The sequence below is a fragment of the Muntiacus reevesi genome, chromosome 18, assembly GCF_963930625.1.
Source record: "Muntiacus reevesi chromosome 18, mMunRee1.1, whole genome shotgun sequence".
Taxonomy (NCBI): Eukaryota; Metazoa; Chordata; class Mammalia; order Artiodactyla; family Cervidae; genus Muntiacus; species Muntiacus reevesi.
This window is the reverse complement of record NC_089266.1, coordinates 34,466,443-34,490,182: the sequence shown is the minus strand read 5'-3', so window position 1 is coordinate 34,490,182 and position 23,740 is coordinate 34,466,443. Positions and strand designations below refer to the sequence as shown.

Here is a 23,740-nt window from a genome sequence, read left to right as displayed (position 1 = left end):
AGGTTGTGGAAGGAGGGCTGAGTGCTCCCGACCTCAGATAAGCTTGCTCTAGGGATGAGATGTGCAATCCCTGCCCCAGCATCCCAGCTACACACAGACACAGGTTACGGGCAGTTACAGTTTTAATGAGGACTGAAAGGCAGGTGCGACAGGGCTCAGAGATAGGGAGGCCCCGCCAGGCTCTCTCTTTGCACCTCAATAGAAACGATGTGGTGTCCAGGTACCATGGCCAGACCCAAGACACGGGGTTCCCCGGCAGAGAAGGAATCTGGAAAGAAGAGTCAGAGAGCATTAGGGAGGCAGGACAGGGTAGCCACGCCCCCCTCTGAGCCACGACTTCTAGCCCCAGAAAATAAGGTGTGCGGCTAGGCACTTTAGGGGAAATGCCTTGCGTGAGGCTCCGCCGCATTCCCCAGTGGGTGTGCAGTCCCTGAGCACTAACCCGACGGCTTGAGGAACTCCTGCGCCGAGCCCAGGATAACGTTGCAGTCACGGTCAGTGCAGAGGAAGCAACCGACCAGGGTCCGTCCATCTGTCATACGAATGCGCATAGTCTTGTTGAGCAGCGCCTCCAGCTGCTGCCTAGCGCGCGCAGCCGGCGAGTCCTCCTCGCGCTCCCCGTCTGAGTCCTGCGCGGGGCGGGACAGGCGCTCAGACCGCGCCGCCCGGCTACAGCCCGCCCGCGGAACCACAGCTCCCGACAGCCTGCGGGGCACTCACACGAAGCCCAGAGGCTGCCGGGACCTGCAGTTCCCGTTCCGTTCCCCCATCTTGCTCCCCGACAGCCCCTCAATCCCAGAACCCGAGCTAACCCCGGCGCTGGAGCTGCTTTGACGCCGGCTACAACAGCCATTTTCCTCTCGTAGCAGCATCGTTGGTCCAGCTCCGGCCATTTGTTCCCGGGCCTCCTACAAGACCTTCAACTTCCTAAGAACCTTTTGAGTCCGGTGGTCTGAGATCTCGCGAGCGCTCCCGACCTATTTTCTTTCGCGAGATCACCTCTCCAGGTTTTCGTCTCTTCGGCAACTGCAGAGATCTCGCGAGCTTCTCCTACACCAGTGCTGCGGCTCCAGGAGGCCTATCACGCCGGACGTATTACGATATCGCGAGAATTTTTCAACTCTCTAGATTCTTACCGGTCCCACTGGAATTTAGCGACAATTTAATAATTACACTCCTCCGCTTCGTGTTTTTTTTTTTTCCTGCCTCGCGAGATAGTCTGTCCTAAAGAGTCCTGTAGCCCAGACCACTGAATGAATTAAAACGGAGTTTGTTCTCTTTCCCTCGGACCTCTTGAGGACACAATTACTTGAACGCCAGAATCGGACTACGTTTCCCATGAGCACCCGCAGCCCACGCCCCTCTTTGCCTGTACAGCATTTAATCTCAGTGGACGGTGGCCGGAAAGGAACAATGGTTTCCATGTCAGCGGATAAACGCGCTCGCCTTAGCTACCGGACGAGGGAGGATGCAGTAGTGAGTGCGTGCTGAAAAGCGAGGAAGCAACTAAAGTCAGTGAGCAATAGAGCAAGAGCTATGCCAAGCCGGGGCCTAGTGGCCGGGCCAAACTTTGAGTATTTTCAACGTCGCTATTTCACGCCTGCCGAGGTGGCCCAACATAACCAGCCAGAAGACCTCTGGGTGTCTTACCTGGGAAGCGTGTACAACCTAACCCCGTTGGCACAGGAGTACAAGGGTAAGGGCCACAATTTGGGCCAGCGTCGGGGGTGTGTGATTCTTGGATGGCTAGCACTGACGGCGGCTGCTCCTTCCCAGGAGACTTGCTGCTGAAACCCATCGTGGAAGTGGCAGGCCAGGATATCAGCCACTGGTTTGATCCGAAAACCAGAGACGTGAGTTCTGGAAACGGGTTGAGGGGAGGAGGCGCTGGAGGGTGAAGAGGAAAAATAGAGGCCAACCAGAGCCCGAGACAGTAACTGCTCCCACCCTCCTCCCCTGCTTTAAAGATCCGCAAGCACATAGATCCGCTCACCGGTTCCCTGAGATACCGCACCCCCCGGGGCCGCTTCCTGCACGTGCCGCCTCAGCTACCCCGTTCGGACTGGGCCAATGATTTCGGGAAGCCTTGGTGGCAAGGATCGCGTTATGAGGTGGGACGGCTGTCCGCCAAGACCCGGAATATCCGCATCATTAACACGCTCACGTCGCAAGAGCACACACTGGAGGTGAGAACTGGTGCCTGGGGGCAGAATAGAGGGAACTAAGAACCCCAGTAAAACTCCAAACAGCTCTGCAGGCCAGCAGCTCTCCACAGCCAATGAAAGCTGTGTTTTCTTCCCTTTTAGGGGTAACGGAGGAAAGGTTACCTGGGTCCTGGAGGTTGGGAATTCGAGCCCAGGGCGACAGTTTGTACATCTTAGTGATGGTGGTCCTCAGAAGCTCTTTTGTGCTGTGTTTTTGTACAGCAGTTGCAAGTGTACTCTTATTAGTCTACTTTATTGTGCGGATGAGGTCAGGGTAGTGACGTTTGGGCCATCTGTTTATTAGAAGTGGCTGCCACAAAGGCAGGTAGGACTCGGGGGCCATTCATTGTATGCTGGAGCTTCAACTTTATTTCTGGGACCGTGGAGTGCCTTAATCTACTGTTATCTGCCAAGGGAAGCACCCTAACCCCAGCTCTGTCGCCTTTTGGGCTTCTGGCCTTTGCTTTGTGTGTGTGTGTTCCACCCAGAATTCTGGGGTGGGGTGCTTTCATGTCCTCCAGGTGGGGGCCCTGGAATCGATGTGGGAAATCCTACACCGCTATCTCCCCTATAATGCACATGCTGCCAGCTACACGTGGAAATATGAAGGCAAGAACCTGAACATGGATTATACTCTGGAGGAGAATGGGATCCAGGATCAGCAGGAAGAATTTGATTACCTCAATATGGACAGTACACTTTACACACCTGCAGTACTGCTGTACTTCAATGATGACCTCACAGAACTATAGGACGGGAGGCGTATGCTCCTGTAGACTCAAGACAGATTTGGAGTTTAGCTGTTTCTGTGCCCCGGAGGAAAAGAGGTGGGGTTGGGGAGGGGCGATGCCTGAACCTAGACCTTCTTTCCACTCTGGGAGCTGGCATGAGGTTCCCATGCCCTACTGAAGTGTAAAGATCCAGTTCCTCAGGTTCATTAGCATTTACTCTGAGAAAGCAAGGGAGAATGCTAGAAATGGATTCATTTTTAGGAATGATACAAGAAAATAAGGTATCTTAGATCAGGGAGATGTAGAAGAGGATAGTCAAATAGAGCTCAGGCAGAACTTATCCATAGTAAGAGAAAGAGAAGTTCTACACAGGGATGAGGGGTGGAAGAACTTTTCTGGCAATGATGGAAATGGCATAGCTGCAGGAAGATGGGATTTACAAAGACAGGAAGAGGAGATATCTGCCACTGGCCACACAAAACTGGTTAGTCTTTCTTCTGAATAGTATTTGGCAGCTGAAACCGAAGAGGAAGAGGGGGAGTGAATGGTCACCAGGTAATTCAGGCCAAATATTATGCTATATATGCTAATTTAATATAACTACCCATAAGACAGATACCATTCCCACTGTTCTACAGATAAATCTTCTGAAGCTGAGCAAGAAGCTTAATTGCACAGAAGGTACACTAGTTCACAACCAGAATGTAAATGCAGGTCTTTCCAATTCCAGAGTCCGTGTTCTTTTCAATATGAAGAGAATATGTCAGTGTCCCAGCTTACTGCATAATGGGAGCCTATAGGCCTATTGTGTAGTCAGTCATGGTGTGGTTTTTTTGTTTGTTGGAGTTACTGTCTCTGGAAGGGAGTTAGCAGAGTTCTCCTGTGGCAGAGAGGACACAGGGAAGGCTAAGTGTCAGCTAAATAACAGCTGTTGAGGCTACTTCATGGTTAAACCCACAGCAAACCTTTCCTCTGACTCTTCTGAGGCACAGAGGTGGGTATATACTGACTCCAGGAAAACGAGAGTGGGTAAGGGCCACTGGATAGGCCACTTTGGGTACAAAAGTGTATCCACATGGGGTACAAAAAGGAAGCATTGGCATGTATATTCATGATGGGCCTGTGCCTCTGATGGGAAGATGAGGAAGATGGAGTTGGCCTTGCCAGATGGTGACTCTGCAAGAAGGGGCTTGACAGGGGTGATGCAAAGGGAGAAGCTAACTAAGTCAACTAAGCTAACTAAGTTCTCAAAAGAGAACAACCATGGAGGGCAGTAGCCAGATTTAGTCCCCTATGACCTAAGCAGGGAAGGGGAAATGAGAATAACAGGTGAATTTCTTGACAGTTTCAGGCAAAAAAAAAGAAGCAGGGAGATTGTTAGTGCATCTTCCTGGACGGTGGCCCCCTAGGAGACAGTGGGTGGGCTGCACAGGAGTGCTGAGGGGCTGATTAGGAATGGCATGGACAGAGGTAGGGACATCTCTGTCCCCCTTTGGCTTCAGCAGTGTCTGAATTCACTGTGAGACAGAATGAGACTTCCATTCAGTCCCATGTAATGACAGAATCCATGAATTCTCTCAATCATTTTGACCTTTCATCAACTCTGCAGCTGTTTCATGTGTATCTTGTTTGCTAAGTTAAACCCGGGAACTATTTGAGAACCAAAACTATGCTGTTGCTCTAGCCTTGGCCTTGGTGCCTGTGCCTATGGGATCTGCCCAAACTTGCCCCTCTTTCCACATTTCCTACTTCAGTACCTCTTGCCAGACACACATCCCTGTCCTCACACACAGTCACTCTCCAAGCAGATTCTATCACCTAAATATCTCTGGGATCCATCTGCTTTTCTCAAAGCTGTCATTACTTCTGGTCTAGAGTGCTTCCTAACCAGTCCTCCCATACCCACGTCTGTCCTCCCTGGTGGCTCAATGGTAAAGAATCCACCTGCCAATGCAGGAGATGCAGATCGATTCCTGGATTGGGAAGATCCTCTGAAGAAGAAAATAGCATCCCACTCCAGTACTCTTGCCTGGGGAATCCCACGGACAGAGGAGCCTGACAGGCTGCAGTACATGTCAAAGAGTTGGACACGACTTAGTGACTAAACAACAGCGTCCACACAGAGCAGAGCGAGCTCTGAGAAACAAACCTAAACATCTAACTTTCCTCCTGCAGATATCCCAGGGGCTTCCAGTTGCTTCTGGAATAAAATCCTAAATCCAAAGACCTTGCATAAATCAGCTTCTACCTGGCATCATCCCATCTTCATTCCCTACCTCCCAGTCACACTGGCTGGGTTTCTGTTCACTAAATGCCTTTCTGCCTCAGAGCCGGCACACAGGCTGTTCTCCCTGCTTGCAACACTCTTCCATTTCCCACCTTGCTAAAAGTGTTTCTTCCTCACAGAGACCTTGTCTGATTTCTTGATGTAGGTCAAGACTTTCTGTTAAATCTTCTCTTAGCACCAGGGCTATTTCAGAGCACTTATTACAATAGTAATGTTAACATTATGGATGTAATTGGCTGGCTGGCTGCTAGCTTGTAAACTCACAAGGGCAGATAGCATGTCCATCTTGTTCACTGCTGTATTCCCAGTGTTGGACACACAGTTGCTACACAATGAATTTTGATGAATGAACTCAAACGTTAAGTGAATTCCTCTGCCTGTAATAACTAGTGGATGGATGCTGTGTCCTGGGGGGCAAGATGGGACCAAGAAATAGGATGGGTCCCAAACTGTAATCTCTGTCCACGGGTTTCTTTCCTTGCTTGCCATAGATCCAAGACCAAAAGTGACTCCATAGAAGTTCGTCCCCTCAGAGACTTTTTGGGGCAATCGACCTGTCTTTTCTCTATATGGCCACCAGGTGGCTGTAGTCACCTATAGAGTGAAGGGGGAGGGGCCTGGAGGAGGAAAAAACACTTCCAACTTCTAAACAGGTTAGGATTAAAGGTAGCCCATGGAAATGCATAGGTGGGAGGAAAGGATCAGAAAAAAAGAGAAAACAACATGGCCACTATTCTGTTAGCATTAGGTTTGTTCCTGTTTTTAATTTTTTTCATAAGCACATGCCAGAAAAGGAGTGTAGTTTGACAAATAAAACTCACGGGATAGGCCATGAAGGGGGTCTGATTACAGGAGTGGGTGTGTACAGGGTGAGGCACAGAACTATGGAAGGGATAAAGATCAAAAATTTTTCAGATAATAGAGTATGTTCATTTATTCTTAGTGGGTTTTGTTGTGCTTGTATAAAGCTTTCTACTGGGCACTACCTTGATTCTCTAGATATCCAAGACCGGATATTTGCATGAAGAGTATGTGAATAATGCCTGTTCCTAAAACCTAGATTCTAAATAGAACATGAGTGTAGGCTTCAGGTCCTTCTGTGGTGGTCTCTCGTTTTGGAGGGAGGTGGGGTGGGGGTGGTATATTGAAAGAACAGTTTCCTATCCTAAGTAGATCACTGCAGCTTCAAAGAATTCACCTGGTGAATATTTCCCACAAGCCTCAGTCACTAGATGCACATATCCTTTGCAGGAAGCTTGCTCACTCAATGGGCTACAACATGCACACATGAAAAGGTAAATGAATGATAAAGGACAAAATTATGGCAAATCACAATTAGCCTGGGCCTGCAGAAATGATTTCTAAATATTATGTGTATGTGTTTATGTCTGCATCTGCAGAGATGGAGATGTGTATGATTTTGGAGAAAAGTGCTGTAATTTCCATCTTAGTCTCAAAATGGCCCAGCCCCTGACTCTGAAATAGTATACACATAAGCACAATCATAAATACCCCAAAAGTAAAATATCAGAGGTGACAATACAATGTGGTCCCAGGATTCCTGTCACCTGCCTCAATGGTCTACTTCAACCTGATATCTTTGAAACAAGATAGTAATAGGCCACACTGAGCGGCATCACCTCCCTGCCTGACAAACATAGGCCGCTGTTCCAGTCACCTACTGTTGCTTAAAACCATCCCCAAACTTAAGTGGCTTCAAACAACCACCATCACTAATTTTGCTGAGTCTGTAACCTGGGCAGGGTTCAGTGGGGACAGCTCATTTTCACTCCATAAGGTGTCAACTGGGTAGATTACTGGAAGCTGGAGAATTCACTTTCAAAATGGCTCACTTGCAAACAGCTGGAAAGTTGATGCCATCTATGGGCTCTTCTCCATGAGGGCCCCTTCTCAGCTTGGGTGGGCTTCCTCAAGGCATGGTAGCTCAGTTCCAAGAGCAAGTCTCCCAAGAGAACCAGGAGGAACTCAAGCACTTTTTATAACCTCATCTCAAATTCAAGGGGAAGGAACTAGGCCTCACTTCTCAGTGGAAAGTGTCAAAGTCACACTGTAATAAAAACATGTTGGATGTGAGTTATTACTGTGGCCATTTTGGGAAAATACAATTGACCACAGATGCCCTGGAGGCAAAAGGAGGGACATCCAGTCAGTCTTAGGTAGCAGTGGGGTTTTGAGTCTTTCTGAAAACCAAAGTTGGAATCCTGGCCCCAACATCCACTTCTTCAATTCATTAACCCAATACTGAGCATCTGCTAATGTATCAGGCACAATACTGGACTCTGTGAATACACTAAATAGTAAGACACAACTTTTGCCCTCAAGGAGCTTACAGGATAGTGGGAGATTCATACAAGTTTGTGAAGCTCTTAACCGGTCATCTTGCTTCCACTTGTACAAAGCAGCCAAAGGAAGTATTTTGTTTGTGTTTATTTTTTACTGGCATGTAATTGATGCTTTTGAACTGTGGAGCTGGAGAAGACTCTTGTGAGTCCCTTAGACTGCAAGGAGATCCAACCAGTCCATCCTAAAGGAAATCAGTCCTAAATATTCATTGGAAGGACTGATGTTGAAGCTGAAATGCCAATACTTTGGCCACCTCACACGAAGAGCTGACTCATTTGAAAAGACCCTGATGCTGGGAAAGATTGAAGGTGGGAGGAGAAGGGGATGACAGAGGATGAGATGGTTGGATGGGCATGAGTTTGAATAAACTCCGGGAGTTGGTGATGGACAGGGAGGCCTTGCGTGCTGCAGTCCATGGGGTCGCAAAGAGTCGGACACGACTGAGCAACTGAACTGAACTGATTAAAATGTGTGTCAGTTTCAGGTGTATAGCCAAGTGGATCAGTTACACATATACATATATCTACTCTTTACATTCTTTTCCCATATAGGTCATTACAGAATATTGAGTAGAGTTCCTTGTGCTACACAGTAGGTCCTTAGGAGGAAGCTTTTAAAATTCCCCTGTTTAAAGTCTTCAAAGGCTTTAAACATAGGACAGACACCCTTACTACTGTCCTCAAGGCCCTGCATGATCTGGCTCTTCCAGACTCTTCTTTTTTCAATTTTACATCTATCTTATTGAAGTACAGTTGATTTACAACATTGTGTTAATTTCTACTACACAGCAACTGATTCAGTTATATACAGTTATATACACAGAGAGATCCTATGGACTATAGCCCACCAGGTTCCTCTGTCCATGGGATTCTCCAGGCAAGAATACTGGAGTGGGTTGCCATACTCTCCTCCAGGAGATTTTCCTGAGGGATTGAACCCTCGTCTCTTATTATGTCTCCTGCATTGGCAAGCAGGTTCTTTACCACTAGTGCCACTTGGGAAGCCCCATATACATATCTATATATGTGTGTGTATATATTCATTTTTTCCATTATGGTTTATTACAGGATACTGAACATAGGTCCCTGCACTATACAGTAGGACCTTGTTCTTTGTCCATCCCATATATAATAGTTTGCATCTGCTAATTTGTAACACCCAATCCATCCCTCCCCTATGCCACCTCCTCTAGGCTCCTCTTTATCAGTTTCTGACCCTCCTCCAAGCTCCTTTCTGCCAGGGCCTTCTAACATGCTGTTTCTCTGCATGAACACCACCCTCCACTCATCACTTGGCCAACAGCTGCCCTTTAAAAGTCTTTGCTTAAATGTCACTTTTTCAGAGAAGTCTTCCCTGGTCCCTTCAATTACGTCAACTCTTTTCATCACACCCTCTCAGGTTGCCATGAAACATCATAATTACATCATAATTAACAATAAAAATATCTAGTGTAATTTGTTCTTTAATGTCCATATTCCTCCCTTTTTAGAGTATAAGCTCCAGGGGGAACAGAGACATGATCAATATCCAGCACCCAGCCCCATGCTCAACCCAGAACAGTTACTCAACATTCATAAAGTGAACACATATAATGTTACAAATACTACAAAAGGGCTGAGTATGAAATGCTTTAGAAGTATCTAATCCCAATCTGGGGAGATCACTTGGAAGGCTTTTTGGAGAAGTATTGTCTCCAGCTGAGACTGGAAGGACAAGGAGGAGGTAGCCAAGTGAAGAGGTGAGAGGGTGGGAGGAAGAACAGACAGCACAGAGTGCATAGTTTAGAGGTGAGGTTGTGTGGAGAGCTCAGAGGCAGAAGGAAGTGCAGAACGGTAAACCAAGAGGAGACCAACAAGAGATGGGAGGCCTGAAGAGGGTGGGCAATAAGAGGCACTGAGGCCGGAACAGGTCCTGTGAGACTCTGTAAACCAGGTTTTTTGTTTTTGTTTTTCTTAATTGAGATATGGTTCACATACTATAAAATTCACCCTTTCAAGCATACAAGTTGAAGTTAAGGGTTTTATAAGGAGACTGTCATGATCAGAATTGCATTTTTGTTTTTGTGTGTGTGTGTGTAATAAAGTTTTATTAAAGCATAAAAGAGATAGAGAAAGCTTCTGACATAGGTATCAGAAGGGGGCAGAAAGAGTACCCCCCTGCTAGTCTTCAGCTGGATGTTACATAGTCACTGCTGCTGCTGCTAAGTCGCTTCAGTCGTGTCCGACTCTGTGTGACCTCACAGACGACAGCCCACCAGGCTCCGCCGTCCCTGGGATTCTCCAGGCAAGGACACTGGAGTGGGTTGCCATTTCCTTCTCCAGAACTGCATTTCTGAAAAGGTGACTTGACTACAATGTCAAGAGAGAATGGATTCGAGGGGAGAAAAAGAACAAAGTGGAGACAGGGAGACGGTGCCATTATAGCAGTTCAGGGAAGAGAGGAAAGGTGGCTGGCATGAAGTTCGTGGCAGTGGAGGTCAGAGAAGATCAACTCAAGAGAGAACTGCACAACCCAGTATTCTATTGGGAAGGGTCTGAGGCAGGGGGAGGAGTCAAGGATGACACCCAAGTTTTGGGTCTGGGTGACCAAGAGGATGATGCATCCACTGACAGAGGAGGGAAATGATTAGAAGGAGAGTTTCATGGGGAAGGAAGATAATGCGTTTTTGGTTAGCTGTCTGAAGTAACTCTGGAGCATGGAAATAACGGATGTCCAGATCTTACCAGGTATGTGGTATGAGATCCTGAATAGAGTTAAATTATCAGCAGTAACTATTACCAAAGTCAAAGATGAGATCACTTCAAGAATAAAGTGTGATCTACATGGAAGACCTTGGAGGAACAGTATCTAAGGGAGAGGAGGAGAAGGAAACTCAGAAGGATGAGCCAAAGTGGTAAGAGAGACCCTGGAAAATGGTGCTGGTGAAGCCTAAGAGAGAGTATTTGCGAGGAGAGAACAGTCAACAGTGTGAAACGTCACACAGTCGAGTAAGGTGAGGACTTGAGCGTCCACAGATTTAGCAACAGCAAAACAGTGGTGCCTTAGAGAAGACGGTGGATGGATGAGGCATGAATGAGGTCTTCACAGAATTCCGGCTGCAGAGGGAGGCGCTTTCTGGCTTCGTAACTACACACAGAATATCCTTCATTTAGGTTCCATTTCTTCAATCACAAAACATGAAAAGAAGTAGAGATGCACTAAGGACAACAGGCATAAACCAGGTCATGGTCACTTAAAAAGAAACCTTATACTGTTGTTGAGAAGATTAAATATGATAAGGTATGGGGAAATGCCTAGCAGTATAAAAGGTCCTTGGGACAGACACTCAAGATTTTTCACTTTCTTTCCCTTTCCTTATGCGATCCATTCCTTATTTACTAATGAATGCTTTCCTTGGGATTTCCTGAGATTCGACATTATTTAGCATCCAGGTAACATCTGTCATGATTGGAAAATTAGTAGACCATGTCTGTGACTAACTGGTTTCCAACCTAACAACAGTGTTTGTGCCTCCATTAGGAGAACTGAGCATAGTAAAATGTGGTTTGTTTCACATGACACCAGAACTGAGCTTGTTTAAATAAAGCAGAGGAAAGTGAGGAAATGGAGCCAACTGTTGGGAACAGGAATAATTAAAGTCAGCCCTTTGCTCCTTCAGTTTAAGGTGCTGCTCATAACCCAGGTCATAAAGCCTCACACCTTGCAAGCATCTTAAGTGGATCTCTCTGAAGTGAGAAATGGCTAATAGTACACGTGATTGTTTAGAACACTAGCTACCCACTACAAAGTGCCTTACAGCCAGTGCCTTATGTAAGTTAGCTCACTGATCTTCACTGCAGCCCAGTGAAGCAAGCACTTATATCCCTGCTTGACAGATAAGGGGAGCTGAGACGCGTGGGATAAGCTGCTTCCCCAGGGTCACTGTTAGTAAGTGGCAGAACTTAATTTCAGATGCTACCTGAACCCAGAGCTCAAACTCTTCCTTACTTGGCTATGGAACACCTATTAGGAGTTATACAGTTTTGGAACATGGCATTTTTTAAAAAATTAATTTTAATTTATTAATCACATCCAGTTTACTCTGAAATTAAAATAACTCTTCCTATCCAGAGAGCTAGGTGGTGAAAGGGCCCATGAGCAGGCAAAGGAGCAGGAGGACAGCTTGGGGCTCTGCAGGAAAGGTGCCAGGGCAGTTCTGCTCAAACAGCCAGGGCTTAACAACGGATGGAAGGTGAGGCATCCTGGCTGGCCAGTCAAGAAGAAACTATTAAGAAATTGCTAAAAAGGCATTGTGAAAGGGGAAAAGATGTTCAGTTTTTGCTATTTTGTATAGAATTGTTATATTCAGGTTCCATCATAGTGATCAATCAAAGCAGGTCTAAAAGAAAATGTAAGGGAATTCCCCAGCAGTCCAGTGGTTGGAACTCTGCACTCTCACTGCGGAGGGAGCAGGTTTGATCCCTTGATGAGGGACTAAGGTCCTGCAAGTGGCACAGCAAGGTCAGAAACTGGGAGAAGAAGACAAAGATAAAAGTTTGGAGATAAATCTTCCTTTTTTTTTTTTCCTGCCGGGAGTGCAGAGTCCCAACCACTGGACTGCCAGGAAAGTCCCTTCCTTTTCTTCCAAGGTATCCCCTTTGCTCAATGAAGAGCAAAGAAAAGGATTTAGGTAAAAGGCAGCAATAGAAGGATGAGCAGATGTGGGATCCCAGACTCACACAGATCACAAAAGCTCTTTCAAGATGCGGGTGTTCAAGTTAAGAACTCAGAAATTTCCTCTTAATTTAGTAACCAGGTTGTTGGTTATCTTTTTTTCTTTTTTTAGGTTGTTGATTATCTTATGAAAGCAGTTTTCAAAGAGAGGCTGGGCATAGGGTTGGAAAATGAGCAGGCAAGTAAGGTAGACCATTTGAGTGTAGAGAATTCTTTCACGAAGTGTGGCTATGAGTGGGCATGCAGTGAGGTAGGGTGGCAGCTAAAAGGTCCAGAGCGTCTCTTTTAAAGTTAGTTGAGATTTGAATACATTTAAATGTGGTTGGGGGAAACTTCTGTGGTGGTCCAGTGGCCCAGCCTCCGTATGCCCAATGCAGGAGGCTAGGTTTAATCTCTGGTCAGATAACTAGATCCCACATGCCACAACTGAGACCCGGCGCAGCCAAATAAATAAATAAATATTTTAAAAGCCTATATTGTTAGGAGAAAGAAAATAAATATGGTTGGCAAGGAGCAAGTAGAATGGGAGACAAAGGAGAGTTAGGGGATCACTGTTAATCATTACAGCTGGGAAGGTGGCAAGGCTGGGAGCCCAAGTGTAGGTATTAGCTTTGGACGGAACAGGAAGGAGGAAAGGACGAATATGAATACAGTTAAATATGTAGTTTTAGTGTCAGTATTTCAAGGGAGTTCTCATCTGATGATCTGTTTCCCAGAAGTATATGAGGACATGGTGGAGCCGATTAGGGCAAAATGGAGGAATTAAGGTATTACAGAGTTTCATGGGTCCAAGAATAGTGAATAAGAGAGAGAGCTGGAAGGATAGAAAGCTGCAGCCAAAGTAAGAGGCTTGAAGTTAATATTTCAGAAGAAGTACTATTTTTTTCAGAGAGGTAAGAATATACTAGTTCCTAGAGGTGGGAGAGAAAAGTGGAATGGCGAGAAAGATCTCTAGATAGGATATCAAGGGCAGGATGGAGTCAGGGGTCAGTCTTCAATAAAGGAGGAAAGCAGATGACAGCCAGGGAGAGAAGTGGAGGGGTCTAACAGTCAGACTACTGGAGCCTTAAAGAAATAGGAGCTTTTCACAGAAGATGGGTGAATCTGGAAACAACCTTGGAGAAAAAGTATTAGATTCCTTCAGATAAAAGGTCTGTGTTGCTGTTCAGTCACTAAGTCATGTCCAACTCTCTGTGACCCCAAGGATTGCAGCACGCCAGGCTTCCCTGTCCTTCACTATCTCCTAGAGTTTGCTCAAACTCATGTCCATTGAGTCAGTGATGTACAATGTCTGAACCCAGGTTTATTTTCCATATTACTGTGTTTTAAACTAACTTTTTGGGACTACCAAACTTCATGAATGAATGAATGTTTGATACTATCTCCTATTCTCTTTCCATATATTTTTAAAATTAATTTTTAAGACAAATTAAAATTTTTTTTCTATAACACATATAGAGTATGTGTTGTTTACCGAAAATTCCAGGTAGAAGAACATAAAGATATAAAACAACAATCACTTATTCCTATCACTCAACAGAAACGAGTATTAATATCTTAACCACTTCCTTCTAATATTTTCTTACATAGTCATGACTATACTACATACATGACTTTATATTGTTTTATGCAATTAACATTATTAGATCATAAGCATTTGCTCATGTAATCCTGTCATTGTGGCAAAAGGTCAAAAATTAGTAAATCTAAGTGAAAAGTAAATGGGTATTCATTGTATTCCAACTTTTCTGTTGGTTTGAAGTTTTTCAAAATTAAAAAGTTACAGGTGGGAGGAGGGATAAATTAGGAATTTGGGATTAACAGACACACAGTACTACATATAAAACATATTACAACAAGGACCTACTGTATATAGCACAGGGAACTATATTCAGTATCTTATAATAATAACCTATAATGGAAAATAATCTGAAAAAGAATATATATATATATATATATATATATATATATATATATATATATAACTGAATCACTTTGCTGTACACCTGAATATAGACTTCTTGTTTATATATTTTGTGGGATCTTAGTTCCCCATCCAAGGATCAAACTGGTGCCCCCAACATTGGAAACTTGGAGTCTTAACTACTGGACTACCAGCAAAGTTCTTACTGTATACCTGAAATACTGTAAATCAACTATACTTAAATTAAAAAGCAAAAAGTTACAGGTGGGAATGGAACTAATCATAGAGAAAAAGCAAGTGAATGATAACACAAAATTCAGGATCCTGGTAGGGTAGGGTAGGGAAAGGAAGACCACTATAAGGCTTTGAAGATATTACTAATGTGGACTTCCCTAGTGGTTTGGTGGTTAAAAATCCATCTTCCAATGCAGGAGACCTGGGTTTGGTCAGGGAACTTAGATCCCCACATGCTGTGGGGCAACTAAGCCTATGAGCCTCAACTACTGAGCACGTTCCCCAGTGAAAGATCCCACATGCTGCAACCAAGACCCGACACAGCCAAATAAATAAATACACAAATATTTTAAAAATAAAGACATTACTAATGCTCTATTTATTAAACTAATACTGGATACATGTGTTAATTTTACCATTCTCTGTGGCTGATATATGTGATACATACTCTTTTGAACTTGTGAAATAGTTCTCAATAATACATATATTTTAAAAATTAAAAACCTCCTATCATGAACTTACTACTCTAGATAAATGAGGTCCACATACTACTTGCTAAATACTTTCCAACTCCACTTAAACCTGCTCTTCCTCCTCTCTGCCATATAAATCTTAGTTATCTTTTGGGGCCTACTTCAAGTACAACTACATCTGAAAATCCTTCCCTCCCTAAGAGCTCTTTTCTCTGAACTTTATTTTTACTACCACATATCCTTAATTAACTTTTTTGTGTGTTTACGTCTGACCTCAAACGGTTCTCTTCCATCCTCCTAACTAACCCCTTGGTCACTAAAATTTTTCAAGTTGCTTTAAAAGATGTACAATGAAAAAAATGTTTCCCTTCCCAGGGTAATGACTACAGTTTCTTGTGTATTCCTCTAGGAATATGCTATGAAAATCCACATTTTTTTCCCTTTCATCAATGGTACCATATTACATAGGCCCTTCTATAACTTTCTTTTCTACCCTTAATATTTTAGTTAGTTTTTAAACTAGAACCTCACTGTTGTTCTCAAAATTCTAACTACATTATATACACTGATTATAGTTTGTTTCCATACTTTTCTCTTTAAAGAGATGAGTGGGAAATGATTTCTTTAGAGAAATCACACTACTTTCTGTCCCATTTGGCTTCATTTGTTAATGTAATCACTGAAAGTGAAAGTGTTAGTCTCTTAGTCCTGTAGGATTCTGCAATCCCATGGACTGTAGGCCCCCAAGCTCCTCTATCCATTGTGTTGCCATTAGGCTCTATAAATTTGTAACAAACAAGTAACAAATGATACGTTCTCATTGTAAAAATTCAAAATTATCAATAAAGCTAAGTATATTGACTAGTATTTCCTAAAAGTAACCACTGAGACCAATTTGGTATGTACATGTCCAGAATTTTTTAAAGGAATTTATATACATGTAAATGTATCTATTGAAACATATAGTATTGGTTTTTGTTTCTTTGAACATAAATGATATCATAATGTTTATATTGTTTTACAGCATGCTTTTTTCCATTCAACAATACAGTAAGGAATCTTACTATGTAGATGTAACTCATTTTTCTCGATTGCTGTGTAGTTATTCATTACTGTTGGAGATTTAGAGTGTTTCTAATTGTTTGCTATTACAAACAGTGTTGTAATGAACATCTTTGTACATTTCACCTCATGCACAAGTGTAATAATAGTTGTTTCTCTAAGGTAGATAGAGGTGGAACTCTGTATCAGAAAACATGTAAGTTTAGTAATGTACTTACAATTAAACTGACCATTGCCAGTTCTGTAGTAGAGCTGTTAAACAGATAATAAAGTAATAATTGTGACCATTAATTCTACATATTACTTCCTTTAAAAAAAATCCTAACATATCCATTGACTTAGAAGTCATTTAGTAGACAGAAAAAAGAACAGCAGACTAGAAATTTTAAGATACAGGTTCAAGTTCTGCTTCTGTCCCTAACAACTAATTTGATCTTGGGCAATCCTTTCACCATCTGGGCCCATTTCTGTACCTACAAAATTCAAGTGATGTTTCCTGAAACACAGTACTTATACCACTGGTAGCATGCAGGTTGCTTTTATTTTTATGGACTTTTTAATGATTATTTGTATTTTAAAATAAATTGAGAAAATTGTAATAAGCCATCAAATGAAGGATTTATGGGATTATTTATTAATATAAAATTTACTTTTTAAAGACCATTTAAGTTAAAGAAAAGTGAATTGACTTAAAGAAAAACAGCATGCATATAACAGTATAGGTAGCATGTAAACATGGCAAATCATGACTATGATGTATGAAGGACTGAGATTTCTTTCTTCACAAAATCAAGAAGTTAGGTTAAAGCAGTAGATCCCAGACTTTTAGATTACAGTGACCAGTAAAACATTAAAAAAAAAAGTTAGTGATCAACATGGAATTGTTTTTTATTATGCTAAATAATGACATTAAGAGCAACAAAACCCAAACCATTATCCATCCACATATATCCATCACCATTATCTCATAGAAAGATATTAAAAACATTTTGTAACTATAAAAGCAGTACCTGTATGTTGAAAAATTTTCAAGTTGTACAAAAGTATAAAAATTCATTTCCTTTCTCTTCTTCTCTCTCTGTAAAATCTATCATGGACATCCTTCCACACAGATCTACCTCATTTTTAGAAAAGACATTTTAAATAAATACACTGTTAAATATATTAGCATGTATAGATATATACACATATATTACAGATTTGTTACATATAAATATAGCATATTACCTATTTTATATAAATATAATAAATATATAATCGCAGAACAAAGGACAGGGCTCCCCAGGAAAGTACCAGTGGCAATCTTACTTAGCCATTTGGGAAACACTGGTTTGGATGACCTTCTATCTTTAAAATTCTATGGTTAAGCCTAGAAAATCCTCAGCATTTACATGCCTTTCATTATTACCACTAACCTTTATATTTCAAAAGACAACTAGGAATCACTTTAACATCTCATTTGGTAGAAAAATCATAAGACTGCAAAGTGCTTTTTCAGTCCTTTGATCTGCTTGCTGCGTGAGTTCATGCCTCTGTTCTATCAATCATTCTCATTGGTTTCCTACATCAGAGTTGTAACCTGGGCTCCATAGGTTTCAAGATCATATATGTGGTATTTCGTGTAGATACTGTTTTTCTGGGGAAAGGGTTTATAACTTTCTATTGATACAAAAAAGGTTAGCAACTATAGCTCTGGATGTTTCTAGCTTTTGCTTTAATCTTATTACTGGCTTCAGAGCCCCTTACAATTATTTTCTTGTTTTTTTTTTTTTGCACCAGCGGTGGGCATGTAATTTTTGGTTTGTATTTGACAACTGCACTCCTGAGTTCCTTGTTCTCATCGTAATAGTCTTTTCATTAAAAAAAAAAAAAAAAAAAAACTCTCCTACCAATTAGTCATATGGTATTTTTATTTTTTATTTTCTTTTTATTTTTTGAAGTACAGAAAGATAGAAAAAGGCAGAAAGTAGTGCCCACTCTGGAACTGACAGGCAGGGAGACAAGCAGCTAGAGAGAGCAAGACACACAGGCACAAACAAAAGGACTAAGGACAGACAGAATGAACAGCTAAAAGATAATAAAGAGGAACCTGGAAACACAGAAGAGATACAAGAGCCAAACAGAGAAGACGCATGGCAAAAAAACAGACAGGCTGGCAAGGAGAGAAAGGATTACTGACACAAGTAGGCAAAATCACCAAGAGGGGTGCAGACAGACAAACAGAAAGGGGGAGAAAGAAGGAAAGCAGGCTGAGAAAGAAAAACAGTAAGTACAAAAAAGAGATAAAGTGATAATAGCGTTTTATATCACACATTGCTTTATAATTTATAAAGTGCTATCACATACATTACTGCAAGCAGACAGGGAGAATCCAGCAGACAGATGGGGTGATGGAGGGATACAAGCCAATCAGACAGAAGAGAGGGAGGTGGCCAATCAGAAAGAGGCTAGAATGGAGCCCAAGACAGTTAAGAGGAAAGAGAACCAAGAAAAGAGAAATAAGAGAGAAAGAGGGAAAAAGAGGAGAGAAACAGAGGCTGAAACAGTTAAATTCAGGAATACAGACAGTGAAAAAGCAGAAATGAAAGAATAGTGCACTATGTGTAAAAGTTTTAGCATCATTTTTCTGAAGAGACCTGGATACAGGTTGTTGTCTCTGCTTACCCCGAGGAGTTATAACATCTCTAAGGTGACACGTGAGAGGAGTCAGAAGGAAGGAAGAAAAAGGGAGAAAGTTGTAACAAGAAGCAAAATCTTTTAGACTAGGAGGAAGACAAACTTCTTGAACAGGTCTAGATCAACAGCCTAAGGGTGCTGCTGAGCCTAAAAGGATCTAGATTCATATTCCTTTAAAGAATTCATATAGACTTGGGCAAAGGAGAATGGGACCCTGTCTACTCCATGTGTATGTAAGCTCAGCTTACAAACCATCTGTGTTTGTTAACTGTTCCTATATTTAAGATATTTTTCAGTACCACCAATGGTTTCACCAGCAACGCTGTGCAGTCACTGGGATAACTCACAACACAGAGCAGAATAGGATATTAGGAGACAACAGGCCTTTCCTAAGCACACCTCAGGTTCTGGTAGTAAAAGCAAGTAACTAGCAAGCAGTCAATCAAAAAGACAGGTGCCATAAAACAGAATCAAAAAGACAAGAAGCAAGGAATGACAAGCCCAGTGAGGTAGGAGGGAGTACTGACACACTGACAGGAAGAAGCAACCAGCAAAACTGGGAGAGAGTAAGGAAGGAGTACAGCAAAAAGCAAGCAGACATATATGTATAGATTCCTCTCTCAAGATCCAAGGAACACACACTGACTACTTCTGAGGAGAGGAAGAAGGGGATCAGACATATATGTATAGATTCCTCTCTCAAGATCCAAGGAACGAACACTGACTACCTCTGAGGAGAGGAAGAAGGGGATAGGAGGGAGGCTTATGCTTACTCTTACACAATATTTTAAGTTCTATAAGAAATTTGTACTGTGTGTATATGTGCCTCCTGTGCCTCCTGCATCGGCAGGCTGATTCTTTACCACTGTGGGATTCTTTACCACTGCTTCACTTGGGACGCCCTACTGTATGCACTATTTATTTAAAAGTTGATAGAAAAAAAAGAAAAAAGAAAAGCAAGCGAGAGCCAGCTAAGTAGCTAGAAAACAGAAAAACAAAAAGACAAGGAGAGACTGGGAAAATGGCAAAAAGATTGAGGCAGGCAGACTATGTGAGGAACCAGAAATATAAAAAGAAAAAGAAAGAACTGAAACAGAGGCAAGCAGTGAAAGAAGGCAGGGTAAGGGATATGGCAAGAAGGCAGGTTTTGGGGCAAGGGGGTCACTGACAGGTCTGTGGTAGTGAGACCATAAACACTGATGGGATGTTGGGATAGGGGAAGCCTACGGAGAAAAAGCTGATAAACAGACACACTGAAAAGATAAAAGCATTAAATGGTGGGAGAGCAGCAAACAAGTGGGTAGACAAGCAAGAAGACAGACATGAAGGGAGGCAAGGAGATAGCGTGAACTCAACAGGCATAAAGGAGAAGAACAAGTAGAAGGGCAAGATAAGAGGCAAACCAAGACAAGGAACCATGGTAGGGCCTGGAAGGTAGACAAACCAAGAGACGGAGACTAAAAAAGTGATAGAGACAGGCAGGCGGGGAGACAGATGGCTAGAGAGAGAGTGGTGGGCAAACAGCCAGAGAAGCAGACAGACAACCAGAGAGAGAAAGAGGCTGCCAGCCAGTCAGGGAGGAGCAGACAGGCAGGCAGGCAGGCAGGCAGACACCATAATAGGAGCAAGCAGGTAGGGAGGCAGGGGGAAACAAGGAGAGAAGAAGAAAAATCAAGAGGTCAGTAGGGAGAGAAAAGAGAACAGGAGATGCAGGCAGGCAGAGGAGGAGTTGGACAAGAGGGAGAATCAGGCAAATGAACAGATCCATATGCAAAGCACACTCGAGAGAATGATGAATGTGTGTACAGAGATGCACATGGCCACCTTTAGTCACCCACACCTGCAGCTCATGGCTCGCGTGGCAGGCAGGCAGAGGCGCTCAGCACAGGGGGAGAGGCCGCCCAGGCGGAGAGACTGCGGCGCACCATGATGTGCAGGGCTGCCCACATGCACGTGGGGACACTCTTTCCAGACACATGCGGAGGGGCCAGAAAGAGGGGGAGCCAGGCACACATGAGGAAGAGGCATACGCAGTCAAGAGCCAGGAAGACAGACGTAAACAGAAAGAAGACAGAGATGGAAAGTCACTTAGAGGTGACAGGGCCTGAGCGTCAAGGGATGAGAAAGTCTTGGTGAAAAAGACACATACACAGATGCCCATATACAGAAAGGAGGGGATACCCAGATGGACTAGTACAGAGGGTCTGAGAAAGGAGACTTGACGAAATCAAATGGAAGAGAAATAGAGTTACTCTCAGTACAGGAAGGATATGGGAGCTGAGGCAGGAGAACTCCAAAGTTCAGGTTAAGAAGAAGATGGAAATCAATGCTCAATAAAGTGCATTAGCTGGGGCTGAAGAGTGGCACATCAATAAAGAATACTTAAGCCTTGTAAGTAAAATATGCCTGTCACATTATTTTCTGGTTGTCTACCCACCCCTTCCTCTTAAAAGGTGTTCCCAAACCCTGCAGGGGCTGCTGAGTGGCTGGCAGCTATACTCAAGAGATAGTGAAACAACCCAGGAGAGAAATGATTCCACAGGCATGTGTTGGGAAGCAAGGGAAAGGTCAAAGTGAGATCAAAAATATGGGAGGAAACTGGAGTATTAAAAAAGGATGACAAGAACCAAACAGCACTGAACTGAGCTATCTGCCCTCCTTCCTTTGCAAGCACTGCTCAACTGGCAACGTTTATTTCATGACTACTATGACCAAATCTCTGGATGAGAAAGCTACTTTTGGATTCCTTTTCAACCTTCCATTTGATTCCTGGTATCACTTTAAAGATAAACATTGGTGTATAGTGGAAAACCATAGGTCAGAAAGTCAAATGAAAAATGTGAATGTAATCCCCTACCTCTTTCTTTTTTTCAGTCCCAGTTACTTTTCTGTTTCTTGGTACCTCAGTTTCTTCCACTTTATCAGTGTTGGAGATCATGGAGGAAGGGAAATATACTGAAATGGGAGAAAAGAGAAAATAATTTCACAATAGAACAAAAATGTTCTATTTACTCTTAAGTTAATTTCCCAAGTCGGATGAATTTTATATTCAAGTAATTGGGGGAGGGCAGGACGAGGTAAAGGAGAAAAGAGTGAGGATAAAATTTACAATTATAAATCACTGAAAAGGCTGGGCAAAGGGGAGAATCAAATATGGACTCCTTTGAAAAAAACTCAATCATCGTATCTATTCATATCTCTCCCCCAAAAGTCACTAGGATTTCTATCACTTTTTTAAAGAAAGAAAAAAAAAAAATCCAGTACCGCTTCTCACTTAAAAGATACCTACACAATTAAAAGCGTTCTGACTTTAATGAGGTATGTAGAAACAGAGTTATATATAAACATATATTTCATCTTTTTCCTTTTCAATGCCTGAAGGGGAAAAAAAAAACCTTCACATCAAACCACTCCCTTCTGAAGTATTCAGAAAAAAAAAAAAAAAGCTTTTCTTTAAGAGAAGGGAGGTGGGGAGGAAGAGACTAGTAAAGAAAAGAAAAAAATTAAATCTAGTTGGACTAGTATCTAACTAGTTAACCTTTAACAATTTATGCTGATGTCAGACTGAGCATGAGTACTGATTAATGCCCCCCCCCAAATATTTTTTTCTAAGGGGGGAGTTAGTCACAGCAGCCATTTTTGTTTTATGCAGAAATCCTTCATGCCCCCCCCAACACGCACACACACTCACTCACTCACACACACACACTCAGTACACAAGGAAAATATCTCTATTAATCTGTGCACTAATCAGTTATGAAAAAAGAGAGAAATTTGTGGGTTTCTGGGTAGAGGCTTGGAGATGGGGGTATAAGAGGGAGGAGAATGGGGGGGGTGAAAAATGAAATATTAAGCCAGCCATTTTGTTTTAAAAGGGGATTTTTCCCCCCTCTCCCTTTCTTCATGGAGGGGGTGGCGGTGCTGGAGGGGGGGTTGTTTTAAAAATAATTTCCAGGCGGCCATCTTAGTGCCTCAGCTCTGAGAAATATTTCTGAGCGCCCCCCTCAGAATTTAAATATATTTAAAGCCACGAAGAGGGGGGTAGAGAGAAGTCGAAAACTTTTATATATATATATATATATTTTAATCCCGCTCTCTTGTTCTCTCGGGAGGAAGGAGAGAAGGAAAAAAAAAGTCCTCAATTTTTTTCCAAGAAAAATTTTTAGGGTGGTTTGGCCCCCCTCGTCAGACGGCGGCCCCGAGGGGGGGTTTCGGAGGGGGGTGGCCCGGGGGTTTGGGGGGCTGGGGGAGGCGGTGAGGAGGAGGACGAGGACGCCGCCGCCGAGGAGGAGGAGGAGGAGGAGGAGGAGGAGGTGGTAGCGGTGGGGGAGGCGGGCGGGCGGTGGGTGGGGGGGTGGTGGGGGGGCCAGAGCCACAGGATGGCTTCCCCTCTGAGGGACGAGGAGGAGGAGGAGGAGGAGATGGTGGTGTCGGAGGAGGAAGACGAGGAGGAAGAAGAGGGCGACGAGGAGGAGGAGGAGGTGGAGGCGGCCGACGAGGACTACGAAGAGGACGACGACGAGGGAGTACTCGGGCGCGGGCCGGGCCACGACCGGGGCCGCGACCGCCACAGCCCCCCCGGCTGCCACCTCTTCCCGCCGCCGCCGCCGCCGCCGCCACTGCCCCCGCCGCCGCCGCCCCCGCCGCCAGGTAAGCGGCCGCCGACTCCCTCCCCCAGCCCGAGCCGGAGCCGCGGGCGCGCGAGGCCCGGGCGGGGGCGAGGCACCCACCGCGCGGCCGAGCCGAGGCGAATCCGGGGCGCGGGGCGCCGTCTCGGGCCCGTCGCCCTGCGGCGGCCCGGGCGGTCCGAGCGGTCCGGGCGGGCGGCGGCGGCCGCCCGGCCAGGCCTCCTCCCCTCCCCCGCCGCACCCCTCCCCCGCCGCCGCCGCCGCTGCCGCCGCCGCTGCCGCCGCCCGGGCTGAAGAGCGCTGGGCGCGAGCTGCGCGCGCGGACCGGGCCACTCGGTCGCGGCTTTCGGGGGAGGAGGAGGAGGAGATTTTTTTTTTTTTACCCTCGGCGGGGAGGGGGTAGGCAGGAAACGGCCGAGGCGAAGCCAGGGCCCCCTCCCTGGC

At 44.1% G+C, this 23,740-nt stretch overlaps 3 protein-coding genes across 11 annotated transcripts in view; 2 read left to right on the top strand and 1 right to left on the bottom strand.

Moving 5' to 3' along the window:
• Positions 1-104: 104 nt before the first annotated feature.
• Positions 105-23,527, bottom strand: NAA38 (N-alpha-acetyltransferase 38, NatC auxiliary subunit). 2 transcript variants are annotated; one of them, XM_065909967.1, is made up of 6 exons: positions 21,526-21,593; positions 1,994-2,200; positions 1,651-1,860; positions 813-1,144; positions 443-629; positions 105-268 (listed from the first exon to the last, which is right to left on the bottom strand). In XM_065909967.1, the coding sequence occupies exons 4-6, from the start codon at positions 891-893 to the stop codon at positions 156-158; spliced, it is 381 nt and encodes a 126-aa protein (XP_065766039.1). In that variant the 5' UTR covers positions 894-1,144; positions 1,651-1,860; positions 1,994-2,200; positions 21,526-21,593; the 3' UTR covers positions 105-155. The 2 variants fall into 2 exon arrangements, with proteins under 2 accessions (XP_065766039.1, XP_065766040.1); XM_065909968.1 differs by lacking the exons at positions 813-1,144; positions 1,651-1,860; positions 1,994-2,200 and adding an exon at positions 23,399-23,527 and having other exon boundaries at positions 21,526-21,623.
• Positions 1,470-2,956, top strand: CYB5D1 (cytochrome b5 domain containing 1). Its single transcript, XM_065909969.1, has 4 exons — positions 1,470-1,696; positions 1,777-1,853; positions 1,968-2,186; positions 2,726-2,956. The coding sequence occupies exons 1-4, from the start codon at positions 1,537-1,539 to the stop codon at positions 2,954-2,956; spliced, it is 687 nt and encodes a 228-aa protein (XP_065766041.1). The 5' UTR covers positions 1,470-1,536.
• Positions 23,044-23,740, top strand: part of CHD3 (chromodomain helicase DNA binding protein 3) — a 25,114-nt gene continuing 24,417 nt past the window's right edge. For all 8 annotated transcript variants that reach the window (XM_065909961.1, XM_065909966.1, XM_065909963.1 and 5 more), the window contains exon 1: positions 23,044-23,318. In XM_065909961.1, coding sequence (XP_065766033.1) covers positions 23,048-23,318 — 271 coding nt within the window. In that variant the 5' untranslated portion in view covers positions 23,044-23,047. The remainder of the gene's footprint in view (positions 23,319-23,740) is intronic.

Coding starts and splice junctions, on each gene's coding strand:
- CYB5D1 (XM_065909969.1), top strand. CDS start 1,537: ATGCCAAGCCGGGGCCTAGTGGCCGGGCCAAACTTTGAGTATTTTCAA. Junction 1,697..1,776: donor GTTGGCACAGGAGTACAAGG/GTAAGGGCCACA, acceptor GCTCCTTCCCAG/GAGACTTGCTGCTGAAACCC. Junction 1,854..1,967: donor TTGATCCGAAAACCAGAGAC/GTGAGTTCTGGA, acceptor CCTGCTTTAAAG/ATCCGCAAGCACATAGATCC.
- NAA38 (XM_065909968.1), bottom strand. CDS start 21,606: ATGATCTCCAACACTGATAAAGTGGAAGAAACTGAGGTACCAAGAAAC. Junction 630..21,525: donor GGACTGAAAAAAAGAAAGAG/GTAGGGGATTAC, acceptor CGCCCCGCGCAG/GACTCAGACGGGGAGCGCGA. Junction 269..442: donor GGAGTTCCTCAAGCCGTCGG/GTTAGTGCTCAG, acceptor TCTTCTTTCCAG/ATTCCTTCTCTGCCGGGGAA.